General features: G+C 46.3%; 1 protein-coding gene across 2 annotated transcripts in view; it reads right to left on the bottom strand.

Moving 5' to 3' along the window:
- The window catches only part of COX18 (cytochrome c oxidase assembly factor COX18), a 68,564-nt gene that overhangs the window by 25,485 nt on the left and 18,928 nt on the right, over window positions 1-24,151 (bottom strand). For both annotated transcript variants that reach the window (XM_075337159.1, XM_075337168.1), the window contains exons 2-3: window positions 6,909-7,383; window positions 5,961-6,061 (exon numbers count right to left, since the gene is read on the bottom strand). In XM_075337159.1, coding sequence (XP_075193274.1) covers window positions 5,961-6,061; window positions 6,909-7,383 — 576 coding nt within the window. The remainder of the gene's footprint in view (window positions 1-5,960; window positions 6,062-6,908; window positions 7,384-24,151) is intronic.

Here is a 24,151-nt window from a genome sequence, read left to right as displayed (position 1 = left end):
GTGTATATACTGTAGCCCCCAGCCCCTCCTGTGCTGTATATACTGTAGCCCCCAGCCCCTCCTGTGCTGTATATACTGTGGCCCCCAGCCCCTCCTGTGATGTGTATATACTGAAGCCCCCAGCCCCTCCTGTGATGTGTATATACTGTAGCCCCCAGCCCCTCCTGTGATGTGTATATACTGTAGCCCCCAGCCCCTCCTGTGATGTGTATATACTGTAGCCCCCAGCCCCTCCTGTGATGTGTATATACTGTAGCCCCCAGCCCCTCCTGTGATGTGTATATACTGTAGCCCCCAGCTCCTCCTGTGATGTGTATATACTGTAGCCCCCAGCCCCTCCTGTGATGTGTATATACTGTAGCCCCCAGCCCCTCCTGTGATATATACTGTAGCCCCCAGCCCCTCCTGTGATATATACTATATATATATATATTATACATACATACATACATACATACATACATACATACATACACACACACATACGTACACAGTATGTACCAATATGTGCGTATGCCTGTGCCCACGATCAGGACTCACTGTGTCCTGGAGGCAGCGGGTCATGACCTGCGGGGCTGCACGTCTCCTCCGCAGGAGAACGCAGCTGCCTGTGCCCATGATCAGGACTCGCTGTGTCCTGGAGGCATCGGGTCCTGACCTGCGGGGCTGAACATCTCCTCCGCAGGAGACCACAGCTGCCTGTGCCCACGATCAGGACTCACTGTGTCCTGGAGGCATCGGGTCCTGACCTGCATGGCTGCACGTCGCCTCCGCAGGAGAACGCAGCTGCCTGTGCCCATGATCAGGACTCGCTGTGTCCTGGAGGCATCGGGTCCTGACCTGGAGGGCTGCACGTCTCCTCCGCAGGAGACCACAGCTGCCTGTGCCCACGATCAGGACTCACTGTGTCCTGGAGGCATCGGGTCCTGACCTGGAGGGCTGCACGTCTCCTCCGCAGGAGACCACAGCTGCCTGTGCCCACGATCAGGACTCACTGTGTCCTGGAGGCATCGGGTCCTGACCTGCGGGGCTGCACGTCTCCTCCGCAGGAGAACGCAGCTGCCTGTGCCCATGATCAGGACTCGCTGTGTCCTGGAGGCATCAGGTCCTGACCTGGAGGGCAGCACGTCTCCTCCGCAGGAGACCACAGCTGCCTGTGCCCACGATCAGGACTCACTGTGTCCTGGAGGCATTGGGTCCTGACCTGCGGGGCTGCAAGTCTCAGCTGCCTGTGCCCACGATCAGGGTTCAGTGCGCTGTGGTCTCCTGCTGTGTTCTCCCTATGGAGGACGCATGCAACTGCAAACAATTGACATGCTGCAGTCTGAAAAGACGCTCCGCAGGTCAGTGTTTGCTGCAGAAAAAACAAGCACAGTGGGCACGGGATTTCTAGAAATCCCTCCACTGTGCTTGTACTGTACAATGCAGCGTTTTAGACACAGCAAAAACACGCTACATCCAAAATGCTGCAAATAGTGATCGTGGCCACGCAGCCTTAAACAATGTGATCAGCAGTGCTGAAAAGGATTGGATGTGGGCGTGATAAATTGCAAAATGGGTGTGGTTAAGGGGCGTGTCTTAAAATTGCCACAGTGCCCTACACGTGCCGCATACTTTGTCCCTCTTTCTCATCTTTAAATGTTGGGAGGTATGTATATAGTGTGTGTGTGTGTGTCTGTAATAATTTATATATATATATATATATATATATATATATATATATATATATATATATATATATATATATATATATATATATATATATATAAATACACATATACACACACACACATACACACTAATTTAGAAATTGTTAAAGACAAAAGAGGGAAAGTAGAGAAGGGGGAAAAAACCCCACAACAAATGCAGTCTTTTTTCTGGGATGTTTTTTGAATGTTATATACTTTTTTTAATGCTTTTAATTTTAGTATGTGGAATCATAAGAAAATGAGGACCCTTAACGTGGATTGCAATCTTGCGTATTTTGGTCACAATTTAAACCAACACCTCATGCCTTTTTTAACCTCTTTTAATACTTTTTTGTTGCACATCTGTTGCAAGGTGAAGCTGGGTCTTTTAGTGTTGGCTGTATGAATTTGGTAAATAGACAATCCGACAATCACTTTATTTAAAACTCATTGTTCTAACCTCAAAACCCACTCCTTACCGTCGGCTAGATGGCTCCTCTGTCTAAAGGCTGCTTTACACCTTACAATTTCGCATACGATATCGTATGCGATGTGACCCGCCCCCATCGTATGTGTGGCACGTTCAATTTGTTGACCGTGTCGCACAAACTATTATTTCCCGTCACACATACTTACCTTCCATACGACCTCGATGTGGGCGACGAACATCCACTTCCTGGAGTGGGAGGGACGTTCGGCGTCACCGCGACGTCACGCGGCAGCTGGCCAATAGAAGCGGAGGGGCGGAGATGAGCGGGACGTAAACATCCCGCCCACCTCCTACCTTCCGCATTGCAGGCGGGAGCCGCGGGACCCAGATAAGCTGTAGTTCATCACTCCCGGGGTGTGCTGCCTCGGGAACATTGAACAACCCGACGTTCAATTTTTAGTAATTGAACGACGTGCATGCGATCAACGTTTTAACGTTCAATCGCACGGAGGTTTCACACGCTACAATGTAATTAACGATGCCGGATGTGCGTCACTTACGACGTGACCCCGCCGACACATTGTTAGATAAATTGTAGCGTGTAAAGCCCGCTTAACTCACTGTCCTCTGCCTGTTGTCGAGTGTGATCAGTCTAGCAGCAGAGGCATGGAGACAGTTTACAGGAATCAGAGGCAGGACTATCTTCTGTCTGCCAAACTTCATTCAGGCATAATAGCGGAAGCAATGCATGCTGGTAAATCAGAGAACAAGTCTATGCAACTATAGGACTGGTGTAATGCTATTCTAACTTGTGGCGGATGAGGGAGGCAAGGATAAGAGTTTCTACAAGATGGGTGAATGGACTGGTACTCTATGTATTAAAATAACGGTTAAAAATGTAAATCATTCAGACAGGAAACATAAATATCAAACTCAACGTTACCCTGTGCTGTTCATTGTAAAACAACCCGTAATGTGGTGTGTGCGAGATTCAGCCAAGCAGATCATAAGGTTAATGGGTACCTGTCATCGGGTCAAAAGTGGCCAAGTTTTGCTCTTATTTCATTTCCACTGTTCACCTGAATGAGCAGAGTTGCTTCTCTTTTCTAATTCCCCCTACGGTTCCTGAGCGGTGGGCCTTTTCATGTAGTGCTACATTTATGGACTTTATAGGCATGGCTCACACAACTCCCTGGAACAATTCTTTAGGCTGCTCTGCGTTATTACCCTGCAAAAAATCAACTCCTTAGTAAAGGCCATAAAAATTAGCATTAAGGTCCCCATTTCTGGAAATATATAATAGATTCATAAAAAAAATAACCCAAAGAAACAAAAATACTCAGGGAAGCAGCGAAAATAAAAGCAAAAATTGGTCTCTTTTGAACTAGTGACAGGTCAAGCCTTCATATGGATATATTGATCGGAAAATAGAAGTTATGGCTCTTGAAAGAAGGGGAGAAAAAAAATGCCAGGTGTTAACACCTGGCATTTTTTTTCTCCCCTTCTTCCAAGAGCCATAACTTTTATTTTCCGATCAATATATCCATATGAAGGCTTGTTTTTTTGAGGGACGAGTTGTACATTTAAATGACATTCTGCCCCTCAGGGTACTGGCAAAAAAGTGAAATTGTAAAAAAAAAGTGCAATTCCATAATTGTTGTTTGTTTTTTTTTTTTTTTTTTTATTTACCATGTTCACTATATGATAAAGCTGAGTTGGCTGTATGATTTCCCAGGTCAGTAAGAGTACACAGATACCAAATGTGTAGTTTTTTTTTTTTCTTTAAGTGGTGAAAAAAAAAAATCTGAAGTTTGTTGAAAAGAAGAATTGCGCTTTTGTCGCCATTTTCCGAGACCCGTAGTGTTCTCATTTTTCGGGATCTGGGGCTCAGAGAAAGCTTATTTTTTGTATCCTGAGCCGACATATGTAATTATACCATTTTTGGGTAGATACAATGTTTTAATCGCCTCTTATTGCAATACTGCGGCAACCAAAAAAAAAAACCCTTAAAAGGGAACCTGTCACCACTTTTTTGGCGTATAAGCTGCGGCCACCACCACTGGGCTCTTATATACAGCATTCTAATATTCTAGGGCAAATCAAAGTATTGTAGTGCACCTTCGCAGGACCGGCGAGTGTGTATGACGCAGATGCGTCATGTACACAGACTTCAGAAAGAGGACGAAGATGGCTGAAAGAGGAGGCGCCAGCACCGGACAACGGAGATGCTTATTAGGCCGACCGCACGACTGTTAGGTATTATAAAGTGTTTTTTATGTTCTACACAGCGGCCTGTGATCTTATATACAGCATGTTAGAATGCAAGAGGCGGGTGGTGGTAGCCACAGCTTATACGCCAAAAAAGTGGTGACAGGTTCCCTTTAATTTTGGATTTTTTTTCTCATTACACTCTTTACTGATCAGATTAATTTATTTTATATTTTGACAGATCGGGGATTTCTGAATGTGGTGATACCAAATATGCGTATTTTTTATTTCAATGGGGCAAATTGGGGGGGTGATTTGAACAGGTGTTTGTTTTCATATTTTATAAAAAAAATATTTTTTTACAATATTTATTGTTTTTTACTGGTCCCCTTAGGGGACTTGAAGCTGGTATACTCAGATCACTTCTGCAGTACAGAGAGATGGTTCAGCACTACTCTGTACAGTACACATGCTGATCTATCAGCCAGTGTTCACAGGAAGTATGTCATGACAGTAACAGGGATCATCAGATTACCCCCTGGCTGTCAGAATAACCCATCGGAATCCTGTGATCATGTCACGGAGCCGCCAATGGGGTTGGCACGCGTTAAATCCTGCTCTGACTAGTTAACAGGGGACATGTTATGCTAACAGCCACGGGCAGATCTCTGTCCGATCCACCAGCGCTAATTAGCTGCAGATGTCTGATCAGATCAGCCGACATGTGCAGGAAAACAAGCGCAAGCCCACATTAAATGGACATACACGACCTATGATGTACCGGTACGTCATAAGTCTTGAAGGGGTTATACAGTGGAAAAGCAAAGCTTTTTACAAATTTATAACTTGGTTTAAGAGCAATGCTTTGCAAGAAGAGCAAATACTCACCGTGCACACTTCTGGTTCTGTCCTTTCACCACGCTCTGACCCACTCTGGAGGTAACTTTCTGTCCATATGTACTGTATACTGTATACCATTGTACAGTACAGTATATACTATATAGCATCTCTATAAATTTGCATTTGTGGATACAGAACTGTACTTTACTTCTGCTAATCAGTACATCACATTACTTATACTGTACCTCTCGCACACCAACAATTTTATTGTAAGCTAAAGTGCAGTTTAATTTGTTTTTTTACTGTACTGCACAGTATTTTGTATTAGTGTACTGTAATAATTTTATATGAATACATGACATTATTTTGTATTACTGTAATAAGTTTGTATGATTACAGCAAATATTTTTGGGTTTGGAACGAATTGTCTGTTTCAATTATTTCCTATGGGAAAATTTGCTTTGATATAAGAGCAACTTGGTTTAAGAGCAAACTCCCGGAACCAATTATGCTCGTAATCCATGGTTCCACTGTACTTTCTTTTTGATATTTTAGATTTGGTAGACATTTGAATTTGCCAGCAGATCAGTGGGGGGGCCAGGTCCTAGACCCTCATTGATCACACTGCAGAACCCAGAGAACTTGGTAGCTCAGCTGACAGGAGTGAACAATTCCTGCCTGAGCACAAACACAGTATGGAAAGCATGGGCGTCATAGCCTAATTATCGTGGTGGACAATATAACTGCAGTTACAGAATGTCAGGTAACAGATTATTGGAAAAAAAAAAACTTACTTTGCCACTTTGTCACTCCAGCCCTGCTGCTTCCCATACACAGCCACTTCATACCGGAGCTCCTTTGCTAAATTTTGTATTTCTGGCTGTAATTTTTCCACCTAGCTGAAGATAAAACAGAGGTCAGTGTTAGACCGGAGTCACACTAGCGTGAGTCCGCATCGCATCACCCAGCACGGCGTGCCACTCCCTGAACAGGAACGTCTCATCTGCATAGACATACATGCAGCCGACTTGCTCTTGACAGGGGAGTGCGCGGCCGTGCCGGGTGATGCAATGTGAGACTTGAGCTCCGTGACTCCGGTCTTATTAGGACTTGTAGATTAGTGGTGCACTCGCCACTGTCACCACTACAAACACTCCCCGGCAGTGACTCCAGTCCTCACACATAGAAAATGAAAAATCTACTGATTAAACATCTACATGTTGGTAACCTACAAAGAAAAATGGGGGCTGTGCAACTTTTCAAGTTTTGATCTTTTCCATTATCCGCTGGATGGGGGATAATGTTCTGATCACTGATGGAACAGGGATAACTTCCAGATCAATGGGGGAAAAGGGGATAAAATCCCAATGACCGGGGATCCGTCTGTTTGGACCCCCACAAATCTGAGAAACAGGGCTCTGAAGAGCTATGTATTAATGGAGTGGTGGTCAATCATGGGTACTTCTGCCCTATTCACTTTAACGGGAGTCCTAAAGACCAACAATCTACGGCGGTCCCATTAAAAGTGAATCAATTAGAATTGCGAATGATCTACCACCTGTCTGGTCACATGTAACTATAGAAGCCTTGTTTGGTGGGAGTCCCCACAGTCAGACCCCATAATATTGGAAAGATAGCCCTTATCCCATAGATAAATATAATTTTCTGTAAAATGAATGTACTTGAATGACTAGACACTTATCTTGTAAAATGAAGGAAATATGATGCAGTAGAACACGCACCTTGCCTAGAATGTGCATCTGGTATACTGACAGAGGGAGGGTGACAGCCGTCCTCAGAACTATCGTGGTGCACATTATGTTCACCCACCATGGTAGCCCGGTGACTTCTTGGAGAGACATTAATACTTTCTCAGCCAAATGAACAGGAGCAGAGTCGGCCATTTTTGTAAATACCCCATAATCACTGTTGACATGCCCCGTAGAAGCAGTCGCAGTAGCAGCTGTAGAGGTAATAGTCCTGTGATGGGGTGTCGCACACAAAAGACTCTTGGCTTTACCAGAAACACATCTGTCGCTGTGCGGTAAGATTTGCACGGGATGTTTTAGTCCTTGCTGATGTTTTTTGATATCGGTGGCTCCAAAGCATCGAGCCTGTTGGCATCTTTTTGGTAACAACACCTTCAAAAAATGAAGTTCAGTGGTTCTGGTCCAAATTGTCAAGGTCTTTGTGTATTTAAAATACATTGCTCCAAGCCTAAAAATAAAAATACACAGTTTAATAAACGTCATTCGCAGAATTATCTAAATTAACGGTTTACAAGGCAAGAAATTTCTTCTTACAAGGTAATTCGACATTAAAGAGGTTACCCAGCACCAAAAATGCCAAAGTGTAGCAAACCTTTAGTGGAGTATTTTGTGTAGGCCTTATTTCTGTACGTCAGTGGGTGTCCAGGTCCTGAGACCCTCCCTCCCTACTGACTGATGAAAAGACTACTCAGAATTGAGCAGCTCAGGAGGGAGAAATGCTTAGCTCTTGCCCGAGTATCTACAGAGTCACATATGGGCTCAATAAAAAGTCAATGGTTCTGATTCATCAAAGCAAAACTTTGAAAATAGCAACATTTTGGTGCAATTTCAAGCTGTGACAAAGTGGGTTGAGCTGGGGGCGGTACAATCACCGCTCGTCAAATTCACGATGAGCGGCGGCATTCCTTTCTCCAATTAGTGAACCATAAGCGTCTGACCCCAGCATGCCTCTTCATAAAGACCACTGTGAAAAACGCCGGTCTCAATGAATTGGACCCTCTGGGTCACGTCAGACAGGAGCTGACAACTCTCTTTCCATAGCTCTGCATTTCTAAGCGATCGAGTGAAGGGGTCTCAAAACATGGAAACCCATCAATCTGCGAGGAATATAAGGTTCTATACAACAGAAAATAAGGCTCTAAAGTTTTATTACACCATAGATAAAATTTCCTCTTCAAGCATTTTCCTAATTTACACTATGCGCCCATGTAGCAGATCTGTGCAAAGATTTTCTGCACACAATACTGCATGTTTTGGTAGGAAAAACGCAGCAGAAAAAAATGCACGTTTTAGATCGCGTTTTATTCCATGCGTTTTTCGTTTTTTAAAGTCATGGCGATCGCAGGGGTTCCTGCGCTGTACCCCCGTGATCACCGCTGAAAGCTGAGGTTACAGCTTAGACCCGGCTCTCACTGCCAGGAGCGTTGTCCTTGCTGTTCCTGGTAGTTTAACCTCTTAAATGCTGCTATCAATAGTGATCACACCACTCAGGAGGCAGGGAGACTAAGCGCTTACCTCTCCCTGGCGATTGGGTCCCTGTAATGCAATCACAGGGTCCCCGATCGCTGCCATAGCAACCCTGGGTTGTCACAATGATGACCCCGGGATCCTTTGCTAAGGATCGTCTCACAGACCATGCCGGATGCATGGTTTATGAGGCAAAGTGTCAGTGCTGTGAGTGCATTCATATGTCTTGCACTGAGCAGAAGCTTCCATTGGACTACTCTGTCATAAAGGCCCACCTGGTGGAGGGCTGCAGTGATAGTTGACTTTGTGAAACTTTCTCCCATCTCCCTACTGCATCTCTTGAGCTCAGCCACAGTGATCTTGGGGTTCTTCTTTACCTCTCTCACCAAGGCTCTTCTACGACGATTGCTCAGTTTGGCTGGATGGCCAGGTCCATAAAGAGTTCTGGTGGTCCCAAACTTCTTCCTTTTAAGGTTTATGGAAGCCACTGTGCTCTTAAGAACTTTGAGTACTGCAGAAATTCTTTTGTAACCTTGGCCAGATCTGAGCCTTGCCACAATTCTGTCTCTGAGCTCCTTGGGCAGTTCCTTTGAATTCATGATTCTCATTTGGTCTAACATGCACTGAGATCTAATATAGACAGGTGTGTGCCTTTACAAATCAAGTTCAATCAGTTTAGTTAAACACAGCTGGACTCCAATGAAGGAATTGCACCATGTCAAGGAGGATCACAAGGAAATGGATAGCATGTGACTTAACCCCTTCAGTCCCCGGGCACTTTCCATTTTTGCTCCCCTTCTTCCGAGAGGCGTAACTTTTTTATTTTTCCATCAATCTTGCCATATGGGGGCTTGTTTTTTGCGGGACGAGTTGTACTTTTAAATGAAACCATAAGTTTTACCATATAGTGTACTGTAAAACGGCAAAAAAATTCCAAGTGCGGAAAAATTGCAAAAAAAGTGTGATCGTACAATAGTTTGTGGGATATTTTATTCACTGTGTTCACTATATGGTAATACTGAGATATGTATGTGATGCCTCAGGTCAGTGCGAGTTTGTAGACACCAAACATGTATAGGTTTACTTGTATCTAAGGGGTTAAAAAAATTCACAAGCTTGTCCAAAAAACGTGGAGCACGTTTTGCGCCATTTTCCAAAACCCGTAGCGTTCTCATTTTTCAGTATCTGAGGCTCAGTGATGGCTTATTTTTTTGCGTCTCGACCTGAGATTTTTAACAGTACCATTTTTGCGCAGATGCTACGTTTTAATCGCTTGTTATTGCATTTTGCACAAAATTTGCGGCGAGCAAAAAACAATTTTGCCGTTTGGAATTTTTTTGCCGCTACGCCGTTTACTGATCAGATTCATTGATTTTATATTTTGATAGATCGGGCATTTTTGAACGTGGCGATACCAAATGTGTGTATTTTGTATTTTTTTTAACCCTTTAATTTTCAATGGGGTGAAAGGGGGGTGATTTGAACTTTTATTTTTTAAAACTTTTTTTTTAACTTTTTTTTTTTTATTTTACTAGTCCCCCTAGGGGGCTATAGCGATCAGCAATCCGATCGCTCTGCACTATCTGCAGATCTCAGCTACAGAGCTGAGAACTGCAGATTTGCTGCTTTACTTTCAATGCCGGCTGTATTCCGGCATTGAGAGGAAGTGAGTCATGTTAGCTACAGGCGTCATCACATGACCCTGTGCTACCATGGCAACCACCGAAAGTCACGTGATCATGTCACGTGACTTCCGGTGGGGGTGGGGTAAGTGACTGTCATGGCGGCGCCCATATACATATCGCTGCCAGATTTTGGCAGCGAAATGTAAGGGGTTAATGACCACGGGTGGAAGCGATTCCACCCGCGGCTAGCAGGCACACGTCAGCTGTTGATAACAGCTGATATGTGCGCGGATCGCGGCCGCCTGCCGGCGGCAGGGGGCGGGGCTTACCGCCACACGATCCATGACGTACCCAGTTCGTCATGGGTCGTTAAGGGGTTAAATATGAGTGTCTGAGCAAATGGTCTGAATACTTATGAATATGTGATATTTCAGTTTTTCTTGTTTAATATATTTCCAAAAATTTCTACATTTGTTTTTTTTTTTCTGTCAAGATGGGGTGCAGAGTGTACATTAATGAGAAAAAAAAAGAACTTTCTGGAATTTACCAAATGGCTACAATGAAACAGAGTGAAAAAATTTAAAAGGGGTCTGAATACTTTCCGTACCCACTGTAGATATATAGATACATAGATATAGATAGGTAACATAATAATATTAAAATAGAATTAGTTCTTACAGGTAATTCAGTTTCTAGGAAACCCTCCACAACAGCACCACAGGAGTTATCTTAACACCCTAACTGGGACAGGAAACACAAAGAGGATAAAAACCCCTTCCCACCTTCCCTCTCGTGTTTTTTTCCAGGTACACATGGTTCAAACTTTAAAATCAGTAAGAAACCATTACATTTTTGCAACAGGTAGGGAGGGAATATCCGTGCTGTCGTGGAGGGTTTCCTAGAACCTGAAATACCACTAAGAACTAATTCTATTTTCTCTAGTCACCCTCCACGACAGCACCATAGAAGTACCAACGAACATATCTTTGGGGGGGAAGGGGGGGGGGGAACAGCCTGAAGGACCTTACGGCTGAAGGCTAAGTCCTTTTTAGACAGTAAATTAAGTTTTTAGTGTTTTGTGAAAATATGGACTGATCACCAGATAGCGGCTCTGCATATCTGCTTGATGGAGGCGTCGTCCTTCTCGGCCCAAGAGACAGACACCAATTTGGTAGAATGAGCTGTGAAGTCTTCCGGAGGAGGTAGAACTTGTTTTTTGTAAGTTCCACTGAGTGCTCTAGCTGGCAATTTTTCACATGATCGGTTCTCTGAAGGTAGTGTAAACTTTCCCAGCGTACATTCAAGGAATGAAATTCCCCTTTATCATCAGATGGATTCTGACAGAAAGATGATGGTATTATATCTTAGGATCTGTGAAAATCCAATACTAGTTTCGGAATAAATGAGTGGTCCTGACGGAAGATAATTCCGTTGTTTAGGATTTTTAGGTACTGCTGTCTAGCAGTGGTCTGTAATTCACCAACTCGTCTGGCTGACGAAATTGCTACTAGGAGGGTTCTAGATCTCTTGAGGTGATAGGCCCTTAAGAACTCTATTCAAGTTCCAGGGAAGGACTAGATAAATTTGTTAGGGTCGCAACTGCTGAAGTCGTAAACCTAAGCCACCGATGGCTTGCTAGATCTTGATCGAAGTATGAGCTCTGTGCCGAGATTTGGACCTTGCAAGTTCCAGGTATAGGCCTTTGTCCAGCCATTTTGAAGGAAGTCCAGGATCTAAGCCACCTTAGGATGAAATGGGTCTGGTAATTCAGGTTCACACCAGAAGGAGAAGGTCTGCCATAGTTTCCCCAAATATGGCGTTAGTAACCGGATTTCGGCTTTTCTGTAGAGTCTCAATCCCCTTGTCCGACAGGTCTCTGTCTTTTAGAATTTTGGTTTCAGTAGCCATGCCATTAGGCTGAGATTGTGAACTCTTGGTGGAATAGAGGACCCTGATGAAGAAGGTCGAAAGTCAGAGGTAGCAGTATAGGTCTATAGCAAGCTATACTGGTACTGGTCCCGAACCAGCTTCTATTTGGCTACAATAGGGCCACCGGGATGTGGCAACCCCATGCATCCAAGTTTTTTGTAGCGTCTTTGCCAGCATTGGAATTGGTGGGTAGGCATAGGCTAAATTGAACTCCCACAAATGGGAGAGGGTCATTCACGGCAAGAAACCAATCGGTTGGATTTAGAAAGAAAACAACGGTTTACTTTTGTGTTCTGCTGTCCTGCAAGATGGACTACTACCGGGTTGCCCCATCACTACACTAAGTTCTGAAATACTTTTGAATTCAGAGCCCACTTGCCCAGGTGAACATCTTTGACTGAGAAAGACTGCCTGGATGTTTGCAGAGCCCTTCAGATGGAATGTGGAGAGAAATAGAAGGTGTTTCTCTGCTCAGCATTTTTGTAGACAACATTTTCAGGCCTGTATGACGAGTGCTTCCTTGATGACAAAGGTGTGCCACCATCGTCATGTTGAAAGAGTATAACTGTACCTGTTGTCTATGCATCATTGGAGACGCTACCTTGATTGCTTCATCCACCGCTTTAAGCTTTTAGTTCTCTGTAGTTTGAGGGCCTTAGACTGATCTCGTGCGTTCAGAGCCCCTGGAAGGATATCTGCGCCACCATGGCCACCCCTTGCTGGCTGGCACCTGTGGTTATTGTTACTGGAGAATTCTGATTCCAACAGCCCCTCCTTGGAGGTTTTTCATGGACTTCCACCTTGGGAGAGATGATTTTATTAGTCTAGATAGGAGAAGCTTCCTGTATAGAGACGTGGGCAATCGTCTCATGCTGCTAGGAACGAGCGTTCTTCTATGGAACGGAGCCAGGCTACTACTTGAATACAGGGTGTCATGGATCCTAGGACTAATATCGCTGATTTCAAAGTTACCGATCTCTGGCTGTGGAGATCCGAAAACTGGATTTGATCTCGATCTGTCTTATCATTTCTGCCAATGACATTGCTGTCTAAAGCCAGTAGGATGCCGAGGAAAATCTTCTTCCTAGATGGATTGAGATCAGAGTTTTGTTGGTTCACTATCCATCCCAGTTCCTTCAGTATCACGAGGTTCCTCTGTATATGCTGCTCGAGCATCAGGGATGAAGGAACAATTATCAGGAAGTCGTCGAGGCAGGGTGCTATACAGATATTTTGTTTGTCTGAGGAACGCTACCACCTCTGCCATCAGCTTGGTAAATGCTCAGGACGGTATGCCGAACGGAAGTGTATTGTATTGGTAATCCACTGTCTGATGTTTGTGCGCAACTTGTTCAGGGGTTTCAGGTTTATGATGAACCTGTGGGGCCATTTGGTTCTCTTAGTAGAAACAGTCGAGAGTAATACTCCCGTCCAAATTTTACCTCTGGGATTGGTGATATCACCCCCAAGTTTTGCAGGTCTTGAAGGCCTGACATGAGTAGTTTCTGCCAGCCTTGAGTAGAAGTGTGGGTGATAGCAAGGTGGTGTAGAGGAAAGAAGGTGAACGCTATCTTCATTTCGTCTTTGATGGCGTTCAGAACTCATTGGTTCCATGACACTGTTGATCATTGGGGGAAGACTCTCGATAGATGTCATCCTGCCATGCCAGAGTCATTGCTTATACTGGCGCTGGGTACGCTCTTGCATTTCCTGGGAGGAAAAGATACTTCTACCTTTTCCTCCCTTGGGATAGCTCCACCGCTATGACTTACCCTTTCCTTTATAATGAGAGGATTGGCCCTGAGAGCATGAAAAGAATTCTTGGGTTTTTGTTCCGAAATATTTTTTTTTTAGTGGTTCTGTCTAGAAGGTTGTCTAGAACTGGTCCAAAAACGTACTTTCCCTGGAAGGGGATGGAACAATTTTTAATCTTAGAAGTTGCATCCCCACTCCATAGTTTGAGTCATAGGGCTCTTCTTGCAGAGTTAGAAAGTACGGCTAATTTAGAAGCAACACGGACTGATTCAGCCGAGGCGTTCACTAAGAACACTGGCTTTCTGAAGCAGTGGAAGGGAGGTTAATACGTATTCTCTGGGGAGTGTCCTGAGAGAGGTGGTCTTCAAGTCGTTCCAGCCACAGCTATAGGGATCTTGTACACATGTGGAGGCCACATTAGTGTTCCTTAGAACTAACGAGGTTTCCCATGATTTCATGAACAGGCTTTCAATCCTCCTATCCATTAGGTCCCTGAGCTGTGAAAAAGGCCTCAAAAGGAATGCTGTCTTTTTGGCAACTCTAGAGACCTAGACATCCCCTTTAGGAAGTTTCCAAGTTCCAGCCGTATCAACTTCAAGTGGGAAAACGGTGACTAAGCTCCAAGGGAGTGCCTAGGTGTCTCTCCGGAGCCTCCCATTTCTGAAGGATCTAGTCCTGGATATTCTTATGAAAAGGGAATCCAGCTCTTTAGAGCTTTCAGGCCGCCGAACATTACCTTCTGCACTGGCTTTGTAGTCTTCTCTACCTTAACCCCCATGGTATCTCGCACAGTTGCCAGCAGCTCCTGAGAAGAAGTAACTTTCATTTTCAGGCCATCCTTCTGATTCTGACACAAAGTCATCATCCTCACCAAAGGGTCTGGGAGAGAAATATGAGTCCTCTTCCGAGGCAGAGACTGATACTTTAATGGGGTTTGGCTTCCTTTCGGGGCTGGGCCCACTGAGGGTAGGGTTTGCGAGGAGGCTAGAGAGAAATGTACCTAGCGCACTACATTTTTGTTCTGCTGATAAGGGAAGGATTTTCTTCCCTGACCACCTGATCAGTGTAGGGGTGACACAGCTTTTTACTATGGTAAGACGGGAGTTTCTTAGTGTCTCAGTGCACATGATACACTTGTGGCTAGACATTTTCTCCTTTTGGAGCCAGAATTCTTGTCTCCCAGAAAAATGGGAGAGCAGAGCCCAGAAGGCACTGACCCATGAAGGGGGGGGGGGGGCATGTACACATATACATGCGACCCGACCGTCCCCCCCCGTCACAGTATACTTACTGGATCGGGGGTAGCGCTGGGCTCTACAGCATAGAGTGGGGAAGATCACCCATTGTGCAGTCCTACCTTAGGGTGTCTTCAAGCCAGGCACTTACATGTGAGTGCGAGGCCCCAGCACCATAATCTCATATGGGTGATTCCTCCTCCTCAGACGGTCCAGGTAGGTCTCTCCATGAGGAGATGAACCCATTGGTGCTGCAGCGGGGCTGAAACAGCGCATACGTTCCAGGGTGGATTGCATATTCCCAGAAGTACGTCAGTGCGGTGTGCGCTGGTGACGTCACTTCCTGTGCGCCATCGTCACCGCACACTAGCAAGGAGGAGGTACCAGGGAGCTCAAGGAGGCCCCCGGCGTGTCGGCCATGCTCCGCTTTACCTCATGTGAGACACAGGAAGAGCAGTCAGGTCCGGAATCCAGGGCAGACGGGAGCAGTGAAGGAGGAGAGAAGCGGAAAGCTCCGACCTCAGCTGCCCGGTGGTAAGATCAATTGTTTTCCTTTCCCGCAGTACTCTAGTCACTGGCCACAGAGCACCACAGGTCCTCTTCGTGCCCGAGTAGGGACAAGAAACAACACTGGAGAGGGGAAGTGGGGAGGGGTTTTTAACCTCTTTGTGTCTCCTGTCCCAATTAGGGCGTGGAGTTAACTCCTGTGGTCCTGTCATGGAGGGTGACTAGAAAAATCTTTACTTCTATAGCGCCAACATATTCCGTAGCACTTTACAGTTCAGGAGGATCATATACAAACAAATAACAGTTATAGAAAATACAATAATTAGAGTATGAAAAAAAAAAAAAAAAAAAAAGAAGACAACCCTGCTCGTGAGAGCTTGCAATCTACAATAAGATGGGGAGGGGGTGCAAGTGCTTATTTACAATGACAATAGAGCCATCTCAAGGACATGGGGGATAGATAAGGGATACCTTAACCAGTCAGCCAGAACCTTGAGATGCATTTGGGTGCAGTGGAGTTTGACGTGGAGTTGTGTTCTGAGAAGTTGTGGAGGGACTATGTAAATTTAATTTGGCTAAGGAGTGTGATAGGCCACCCTAAAAAGATGCGTTTTTAGGGAGTGTCTGAAGCTGAGTAAGTTGTGATTCGTCCTAGCTTCTTGGGGTAGAACTTCCAGAGGATTGGTGCAGATCAGAAGTCTTGGATCCGGGACTGGGAGGTTCAGATTAGTGTGGATGTTAGTCGAAAGTTATTTGCAGAGCGTAGGGAACGGATAGGGTGATAGACAGAGAGGAGGGTGTATGGTGGTGCCGCACTGTGGAGAGCTTTGTGGGTGAGAACAAGCAATTTGAATTGGATCCTGTGATATATGGGCAGCCAGTGCAATGACTGGCACAGAGAGGAGGCATCCTAGTAGCGGTTAGCCAGGCAGGTGACCCTGACTGCTGCATTAAGGATGGACTGTAGAGAGTAGAGTCTAGTTAGGGGGAGACCAATTAATAGAAAGTTAAAGTAGTCAAGGCAGGGGTGGATCAGGGCCACGGTGAGGGTTTTTGTCATTTCCATTGTGAGAAAGGAGCGGATTCTAGAGATATTCTTGTGGTGCAAATGACAGGAGCGTGCCCTAACCAAAGTCACTAACGACCTACTAACTGCAAAATCCAAGCGACACTACTCGGTCCTCCTCCTCCTGGACCTGTCCTCTGCCGTTGACACAGTGGACCACTCCCTTCTACTACAAATTCTCTCGTCTCTGGGCATCACAGACTTGGTGCTATCTTGGATCTCCTCATACTTAACCAACCGAACTTTCAGCGTCTCCCACTCTCACACCACTTCCTCATCTCGCCCCCTGTCGGTGTCCCCCAAGGTTCAGTTCTTGGACCCCTGTTGTTCCTTATTTACACCTTCGGCCTGGGACAGCTCATAGAGTCCCACGGCTTTCAGTATCACCTCTACGCTGATGATACGCAGATCTACCTCTCTGGACCTGACATCACCTCCCTACTAACCAGAATCCCACAATGTATGTCTGCTATTTCATCCTTTTTCTCTGCTTGATTCTTAAAATTGAACATGGACAAAACAGAATTCATTGTCTTTCCTCCTCATCACTCAACTCTCCCACCTGACATATCCAACAATGTCAATGGCTGCTCACTTTTCCCAGTGCCACGTGCTCGCTGCCTGGGAGTAATCCTAGACTCTGATCTCTCTTTCAAACCACACATCCAAGCCCTCTTCACCTCCTGCTGCCTCCCACTCAAAAATATTTCCCGGATCCGTACATTCCTTTCCCAAGAAGCTGCAAAAACCCTAGAACATGCCCTTATCTCCCGCCTGGATTGTTGCAACCTCCTGCTCTGTGGCCTCCCTTCTAACAACCTCGCACCCCTACAATCTATTCTAAACTATGCTGCCCGGCTAATCCACCTGTCTCCCAGCTACTCCCCGACCTCTCCTCTCTGCCAATCCCTTCACTGGCTTCCCATTGCCCAACGACTCTAGTTCAAAACCCTAACCTTGACCTACAAAGCCAACCACAACCTGTCTCCTCCCTACATTTCTGACCTAGTCTCCTGGTACTTACCTGCACGTAACCTTCGATCTTCACAAGATCTCCTTCTCTACTTCCCTCTCATCTCCTCTTCCCACCATCGCATCCAAGATTTCTACAGTGCCTCCCCCATACTCTGGAATGCTCTGCCTCAACACAGACTCTCGCCTACCTTGACAAGCTTCAAAAGGAACCTGAAGACCCACCTCTTCCGACAAGCCTACAACCTGCCGTAAACCTCAGTCTGATACAGCGCCGCACACTCATCTCTAACCTAACCTACTGTATCCTCACCTATCCCTTGTAGACTGTGAGCCTTCACGGGCAGGGACCTCTATCCTCCTGTACCTGTCTGTGTCTAGTATTGTTTATAATTATTGTACTTGTCCCCATTATGCATACCCCTTTCACATGAAAAGCGCCATGGAATTGATGGCGCTATAATAATAAATAATAATAATAATAATAATAATAATATATAGGAGGTGAAGGAGAGATTGGTTTCAAGTATAACACCTAGACAGCGAGCCTGCTGCCTAGGAGTTATCGTGGTTCCACACACAGATAGGGAGATGTTGAGTTTAGGAAGGTTAGAAGACAAAGGGAACAGAAGTAGTTCAGTTTTGGAAAGGTTAAGTTTCAGAAAGAGAGCACACATGATGTTGCAAACTGCAGTCAAACAGTCACTGGTGTTCTGTAGTACAGCGGGGGTGAGGTCACGGGATGAAGTGTATAGTTGTGTGTCATCAGCATAAAGATAGTACTGGAAGCCAAATCTACTGATGGTCTGTCCAATTGGGGCAGTGTAGAGAGAGAAAAGAAGAGGGCCGAGGACTTAACCTTGAGGGACCCCAATTGTGAGAGGAAGAGAAGTTGTGGAGCCAGCAAATGATACGCTGAATGAGCAGCCAGAAAGATACGAAGAGAACTAGGAGAGCACAGTGTCCTTTAGGCCGATTAAATGAAGCATGGAGAGAAGGAGATGGTGGTCAACAGTGTTGAAGGCTGCAGAGAGGTCAAGAAGAATAAGCAGAGAGTGGTCATCATTACGTTTTGCTGTCAGTAGGTCATTGGTCACTTTGACGAGGGCAGTTTCTGTTGAGTGTAGGGGGCGGAAGCCAGACTGTAATGGATCTAGAAGAGAGTGAGAGAAGAGGTAGCGGGTGAGGCGGGAATAGACCAGGCACTCCAAAAGTTTGGAAATGAAGGGGAGATTGGAGACTGGTCTGTAGTTGTTTGCGCAAGATGGGTCAAGAGTAGGTTATTTTTAATAATGGAGTAATGATAGAGTGTTTAAGGGAGGAGGGGAAGATACCATAAGAGAGAGATTGAAGATTTTAGTTAGGTAAGTAGTAATGACCGGAGAGAGGGATTGGAGTAGGTGTGAGGGAAAGGGATCAGAAGGGCAAGTGGTAGGACGAGAAGAGGAGGAGAGGAGCCTGGAGACTTCTTCCTCTATGACTGGGTTAAATGTGGAGACTGAACCGGACAGGACGTGGGGAGGGATAGGAATCACGATGCTTAGTGGCTAGGAGCTGATCTCTTGGCGGAGGTTTTCTATTTTCTCTGTGAAATACCAGGCCAGATCATCAGCATGAAGGTCTGTGATGGGGGTCTGTGCTTTGGGACTGAGGAGGGAATGAAAGGTGTCAAAGAGCTTTTTTGGATTGTTGTATAGTGAGGAGATCAGGGTGGTGAAGTAGGTCTGTTTGGCGAGGTGAAGGGCAGCGTTGTAGGTTCTTAACATGAATTTGTAGTGGATGAAGTTTTCTGGTGTGCGGGTTTTCCTCCATAGGCGTTTGGCACTCCTAGAGCATCGCTGGAGAAATAGAGTTTGCGATGTGAGCCAGGGCTGTTTTTACTCTGTGTTTGGTCTTTCTGAAGGTGAGGGGTGCTACTTGGTCTAGGACAGTGATGGCGAACGTATGGCATGCGTGCCAGACTGGGCACGCAGAGCCCTTTGTGCTGGCACGCGCGCTGTCACCACACTGAGCCACTTTGAACTGCCGATGTGATCGCGCCGGCAGTTCAAAGTGGTGTTTAGCAGAGGAGACATTTCTCCTCCCTCTGACACACCTACTCTCCTGGGCCGCAGGCCTGTTGCCTAAGAGACGGAGGAGCGTCAGTAGGCGGCGCCGGCATCTTGTGGCCGCGCGGTGGAGTGGCTGCTAGAAGGGGAGTTGTTTTTTTTTTTTTTATTTTTAAGCTGTGTGCAGCTCTGCCAAGGTGTGGGGGGACAGTGATCGCACGGGGCAAACATGGGAGCACGGGGCAAACAAACAGAGCATGGGGAAAACAAACAGAGCACGGGGCAAACATAGCTGCAAAGATGGAGAGAAACATGCAAGGATGGGGGGAAACATGACTGCAATGATGGGGGGGGGAAACATGACTGCAAGGATGGGGGGGGGAAACATACAAGGATGGGGTACATTTTGCAGGAAGGGGAACATGCCAGGAAGGGGTACATTTACCAGTATGGGGGATACATTTACCAGAATGGGGGGAACATGAACATGCCAGGATGAGGAAAAATGCCAGGATGGGGAACATTTAGCAGGAAGGGTGACATTTATCAGGATGGGGTACATTTACCAGGAAAGGGGACATTTACCAGGATAAGGGAACATGCCTGGATGAGGTACATTTACCAGGAAGGGGTCATTTAACAGCATGGGGGAACATGCCAGGATGGGATACATTTACAATGATGGGGTGCATTTACCAGGAATGGGGTGCATTTACCAGGATGGGGAATATGCTGGGATGGGGTACATTTACTAGGATGGGGCCATGACGTGGACAAATATACCAGAATGTAGGAAATATATGTAAGGATGGGGGACATGTTTACCAGGAAGTGGCCCAGGAAGGGGGACAGAACTGCAGAATGAAAGGGGAGGGGAGCAACTCGTACGTCTTTATGGGATTTCAAGATGTTCAGACTTTGAAATGTAGATGTGGATTACAGGGTGACACCTGATTGCATTCCATGCTAAAATCTCGGTCTAATATGCTGTAATTTTTTCCAGAAAGATCAATCCAATTACTGTGTCTAGAAAGGGCAGGGGCTCAGCTTCAATGTGTGGTAAGCACGAGCGTGATGGCCCTGCTGAAGAGAAGACTGCAAAGGTAAGGTTACAATCAATTATTTATATAATAGGATTGGTTGGCACTTCGGAAAAAAAATGGATTTAGGGCTACAGTTTGGGCACTCGGCCTGTAAAAGGTTCGCCATGACTGGTCTAGGATACTTCTGAGTGTGTCATTGTAGTGGTTTACAACCAGACCAGGACAGGAGAGTGAGGAGATAAGGGACAGTGATGAGTGTAGAGAGTCTGTAAATGTCTGAGAGTCCATGCCCTGTAGGTTTCTGAATGTGTGATAGGTGGGAGTGTGCTGGGGTGGGCGAGGGTTTGTGAGCTTGAAGGAGAGGATGTTGTGGTCAGAAAGGGGAAGAGATAAGTTATCAAAGTGAGAGATTGAGCAGAGGTGGACAAAGACCAGGTCAAGGCTGTTACCGTCTTCATGTGTCTCAATATAGATAAGTAAGATAGATAGATAGGTATTGCACAGTATACAGGGTAGACACACATCTTATACATAACACATACAGACGCACAGTGGGTCTGTAGTAGCAGCTTCTATGGCCGGAGCAGTGCAGGCGCTCATCCCCCCTCTCTCTGGTGAAGACGGGAGAAGACAAGACCGAGCAGAGAAGAGGGGAGGGCGCCCTCTGCTGGATCCTGGGCACCGTAGGAGCAACAAGTGAAAGTGAATTCCTGCTCTCTGCGGCGCACCCTCTGCTGTCTGTCTGCCGACGCCCTGTGCGCCCGCCATTTGCACATAGATAGATGGATAGGTAAAGCCAGCCATGCTTCTATCTATTTCTGTTATCTATAAATCTATTGTATCTATCTATCCATTATATTTAGGATGGAGTAATGTCCTTCAGACTGGCTTTGCACACCAACCCCCATCTTGCTATTAGCCTCATGTGTTTTTAACTTCCAGGGTCACTCACTGATCTTCTGTAGGTTTTTTAATAGCCCAGTCAGACGCAGTGTAAAGTAAGAGTAGACTGCTGTCAGTCCTCTCTTTTTTTTTTTATAGATATCTATTATCTAACTACCGTATTTTTCGGACTATAAGACGCACTTTTTTCCCCCCAAATGTTGGAGGAACGTTGGGGGTGCAGGATGGGGGTATATAGCAGGATGAGGCCATATAGCAGCATGAGGGCATATTCCAGGATGGCAGTATATAGCAGGATGGCGGTATATAGCAGGATGGGGGTATATAGCAGGATGGGGGTATATAGCAGGATGGGGGTATATAGCAGGATGGGGGTATATAGCAGGATGGGGCCATGTAGCAGGATGGCAGTATACAGCAAGATGGGGGTATACAGCAGGATGGGTCCATACAGCAGGATGGTGGTATATAGCAGGATGGGGGTATATAGCAGGATGGGGGTATATAGCAGGATGGGAGTATATAGCAGGATCGGGGTATATAGCAGGATAAGGGCATATACCAGGATGGGGTACCTTAGCAGAGAATTTGGGGACATTACCCCCATAACAGTGTCAGCAGCAGATCCTTGCCCCACAACAGTGTGTCATGACCACATTTTTTGCTTAAAATTTTATTTTCCTCCTCTAAAACCAGGATGCGTCTTATGGTCCGGTGCGTCTTATAGTCCGAAAGAAGGGAATTTTGTTTACTTACCGTAAATTCCTTTTCTTCTAGCTCCAATTGGGAGACCCAGACAATTGGGTGTATAGCTTCTGCCTCCGGAGGCCACACAAAGTATTACACTTAAAAGTGTAAAGCCCCTCCCCTTCTGCCTATACACCCCCCGTGCATCACGGGTTCCTCAGTTTTAGTGCAAAAGCAAGAAGGAGGAAAGCAAATAAATTGGTTTAAAGTAACTTCAATCCGAAGAAATTTCGGAGAACTGAAACCATTCAACATGAACAACATGTGTACACGAAAAAACAACAGCCCGAAGGGAACAGGGCGGGTGCTGGGTCTCCCAATTGGAGCTAGAAGAAAAGGAATTTACGGTAAGTAAACAAAATTCCCTTCTTCTTTGTCGCTCCATTGGGAGACCCAGACAATTGGGACGTCCAAAAGCTGTCCCTGGGTGGGTAAAATAATACCTCGTAATAGAGCCGTAAAACGGCCCGTTCCTACAGGTGGGCAACCGCCGCCTGAAGGACTCGTCTACCTAGGCTGGCATCCGCCGAAGCATAGGTATGCACCTGATAGTGTTTGGTGAAAGTGTGCAGGCTCGACCAGGTAGCCGCCTGGCACACCTGCTGAGCCGTAGCCTGGTGCCGTAAAGCCCAGGACGCACCCACGGCTCTGGTAGAATGGGCCTTTAGCCCTGAGGGAACCGGAAGTCCAGAAGAACGGTAGGCTTCGAGTATTGGTTCCTTGATCCACCGAGCCAGGGTGGATTTGGAAGCCTGTGACCCCTTACGCTGACCAGCGACAAGGACAAAGAGTGCATCCGAGCGGCGCAGGGGCGCCGTACGGGAAATGTAGATTCTGAGTGCTCTCACCAGATCTAACAAATGCAAATCCCTTTCACATTGATGAACTGGATGAGGACAAAAAGAAGGCAAGGAGATATCCTGATTGAGATGAAAGGTGGATACTACCTTAGGAAGGAATTCCGGAACCGGGCGCAGCACCACCTTGTCCTGGTGAAACACCAGGAAAGGAGCCTTGCATGACAACGCTGCTAGCTCAGACACTCTCCGAAGTGATGTGACTGCTACTAGGAAGACCACCTTCTGCGAAAGGCGAGAAAGAGAAATATCCTTCAAAGGCTCAAAAGGTGCCTTCTGAAGGGCCATCAGAACCCTGTTCAGATCCCAGGGTTCTAACGGCCGCCTGTAAGGAGGAACAATGTGACAAACCCCTTGCAGGAACGTGCGTACCTGAGAAAGCCTGGCAAGACGCTTCTGAAAGAACACAGAGAGCGCTGAGACTTGTCCCTTAAGGGAGCCGAGCGACAAACCTTTTTCCAATCCTGATTGAAGAAAGGAAAGAAAAGTGGGCAATGCAAATGGCCAGGGAGAAAATCCCTGATCAGAGCACCAAGATAGGAATATCTTCCACGTCCTGTGGTAGATCTTGGCAGACGTTGGTTTCCTGGCCTGTCTCATAGTGGCAATGACCTCTTGAGATAACCCTGAAGACGCTAGGATCCAGGACTCAATGGCCACACAGTCAGGTTGAGGGCCGCAGAATTCAGATGGAAAAACGGCCCTTGCGACAGCAAGTCTGGTCGGTCTGGTAGTGCCCACGGTTGGCCCACCGTGAGATGCCACAGATCCGGGTACCACGACCTCCTCGGCCAGTCTGGAGCGACGAGAATGGTGCGGCGGCAGACTGACCTGATCTTGCGTATCACTCTGGGCAACAGTGCCAGAGGTGGAAACACATAAGGGAGTTGAAACTGCGACCAATCCTGAACTAAGGCGTCTGCCGCCAAAGCTCTGTGATCGTGAGATCGTGCCATGAATGCCGTGACCTTGTTGTTGTGCCGGGACGCCATTAGGTCGACGTCCGGCATCCCCCAGCGGCAACAGATCTCCTGAAACACGTCCGGGTGAAGAGACCATTCC

Source organism: Anomaloglossus baeobatrachus, chromosome 1 (genome assembly GCF_048569485.1).
Source record: "Anomaloglossus baeobatrachus isolate aAnoBae1 chromosome 1, aAnoBae1.hap1, whole genome shotgun sequence".
NCBI classification, from domain to species: Eukaryota; Metazoa; Chordata; class Amphibia; order Anura; family Aromobatidae; genus Anomaloglossus; species Anomaloglossus baeobatrachus.
Note: the sequence above shows the minus strand (reverse complement) of the source record. Positions and strands in the feature narration are given on the sequence as shown.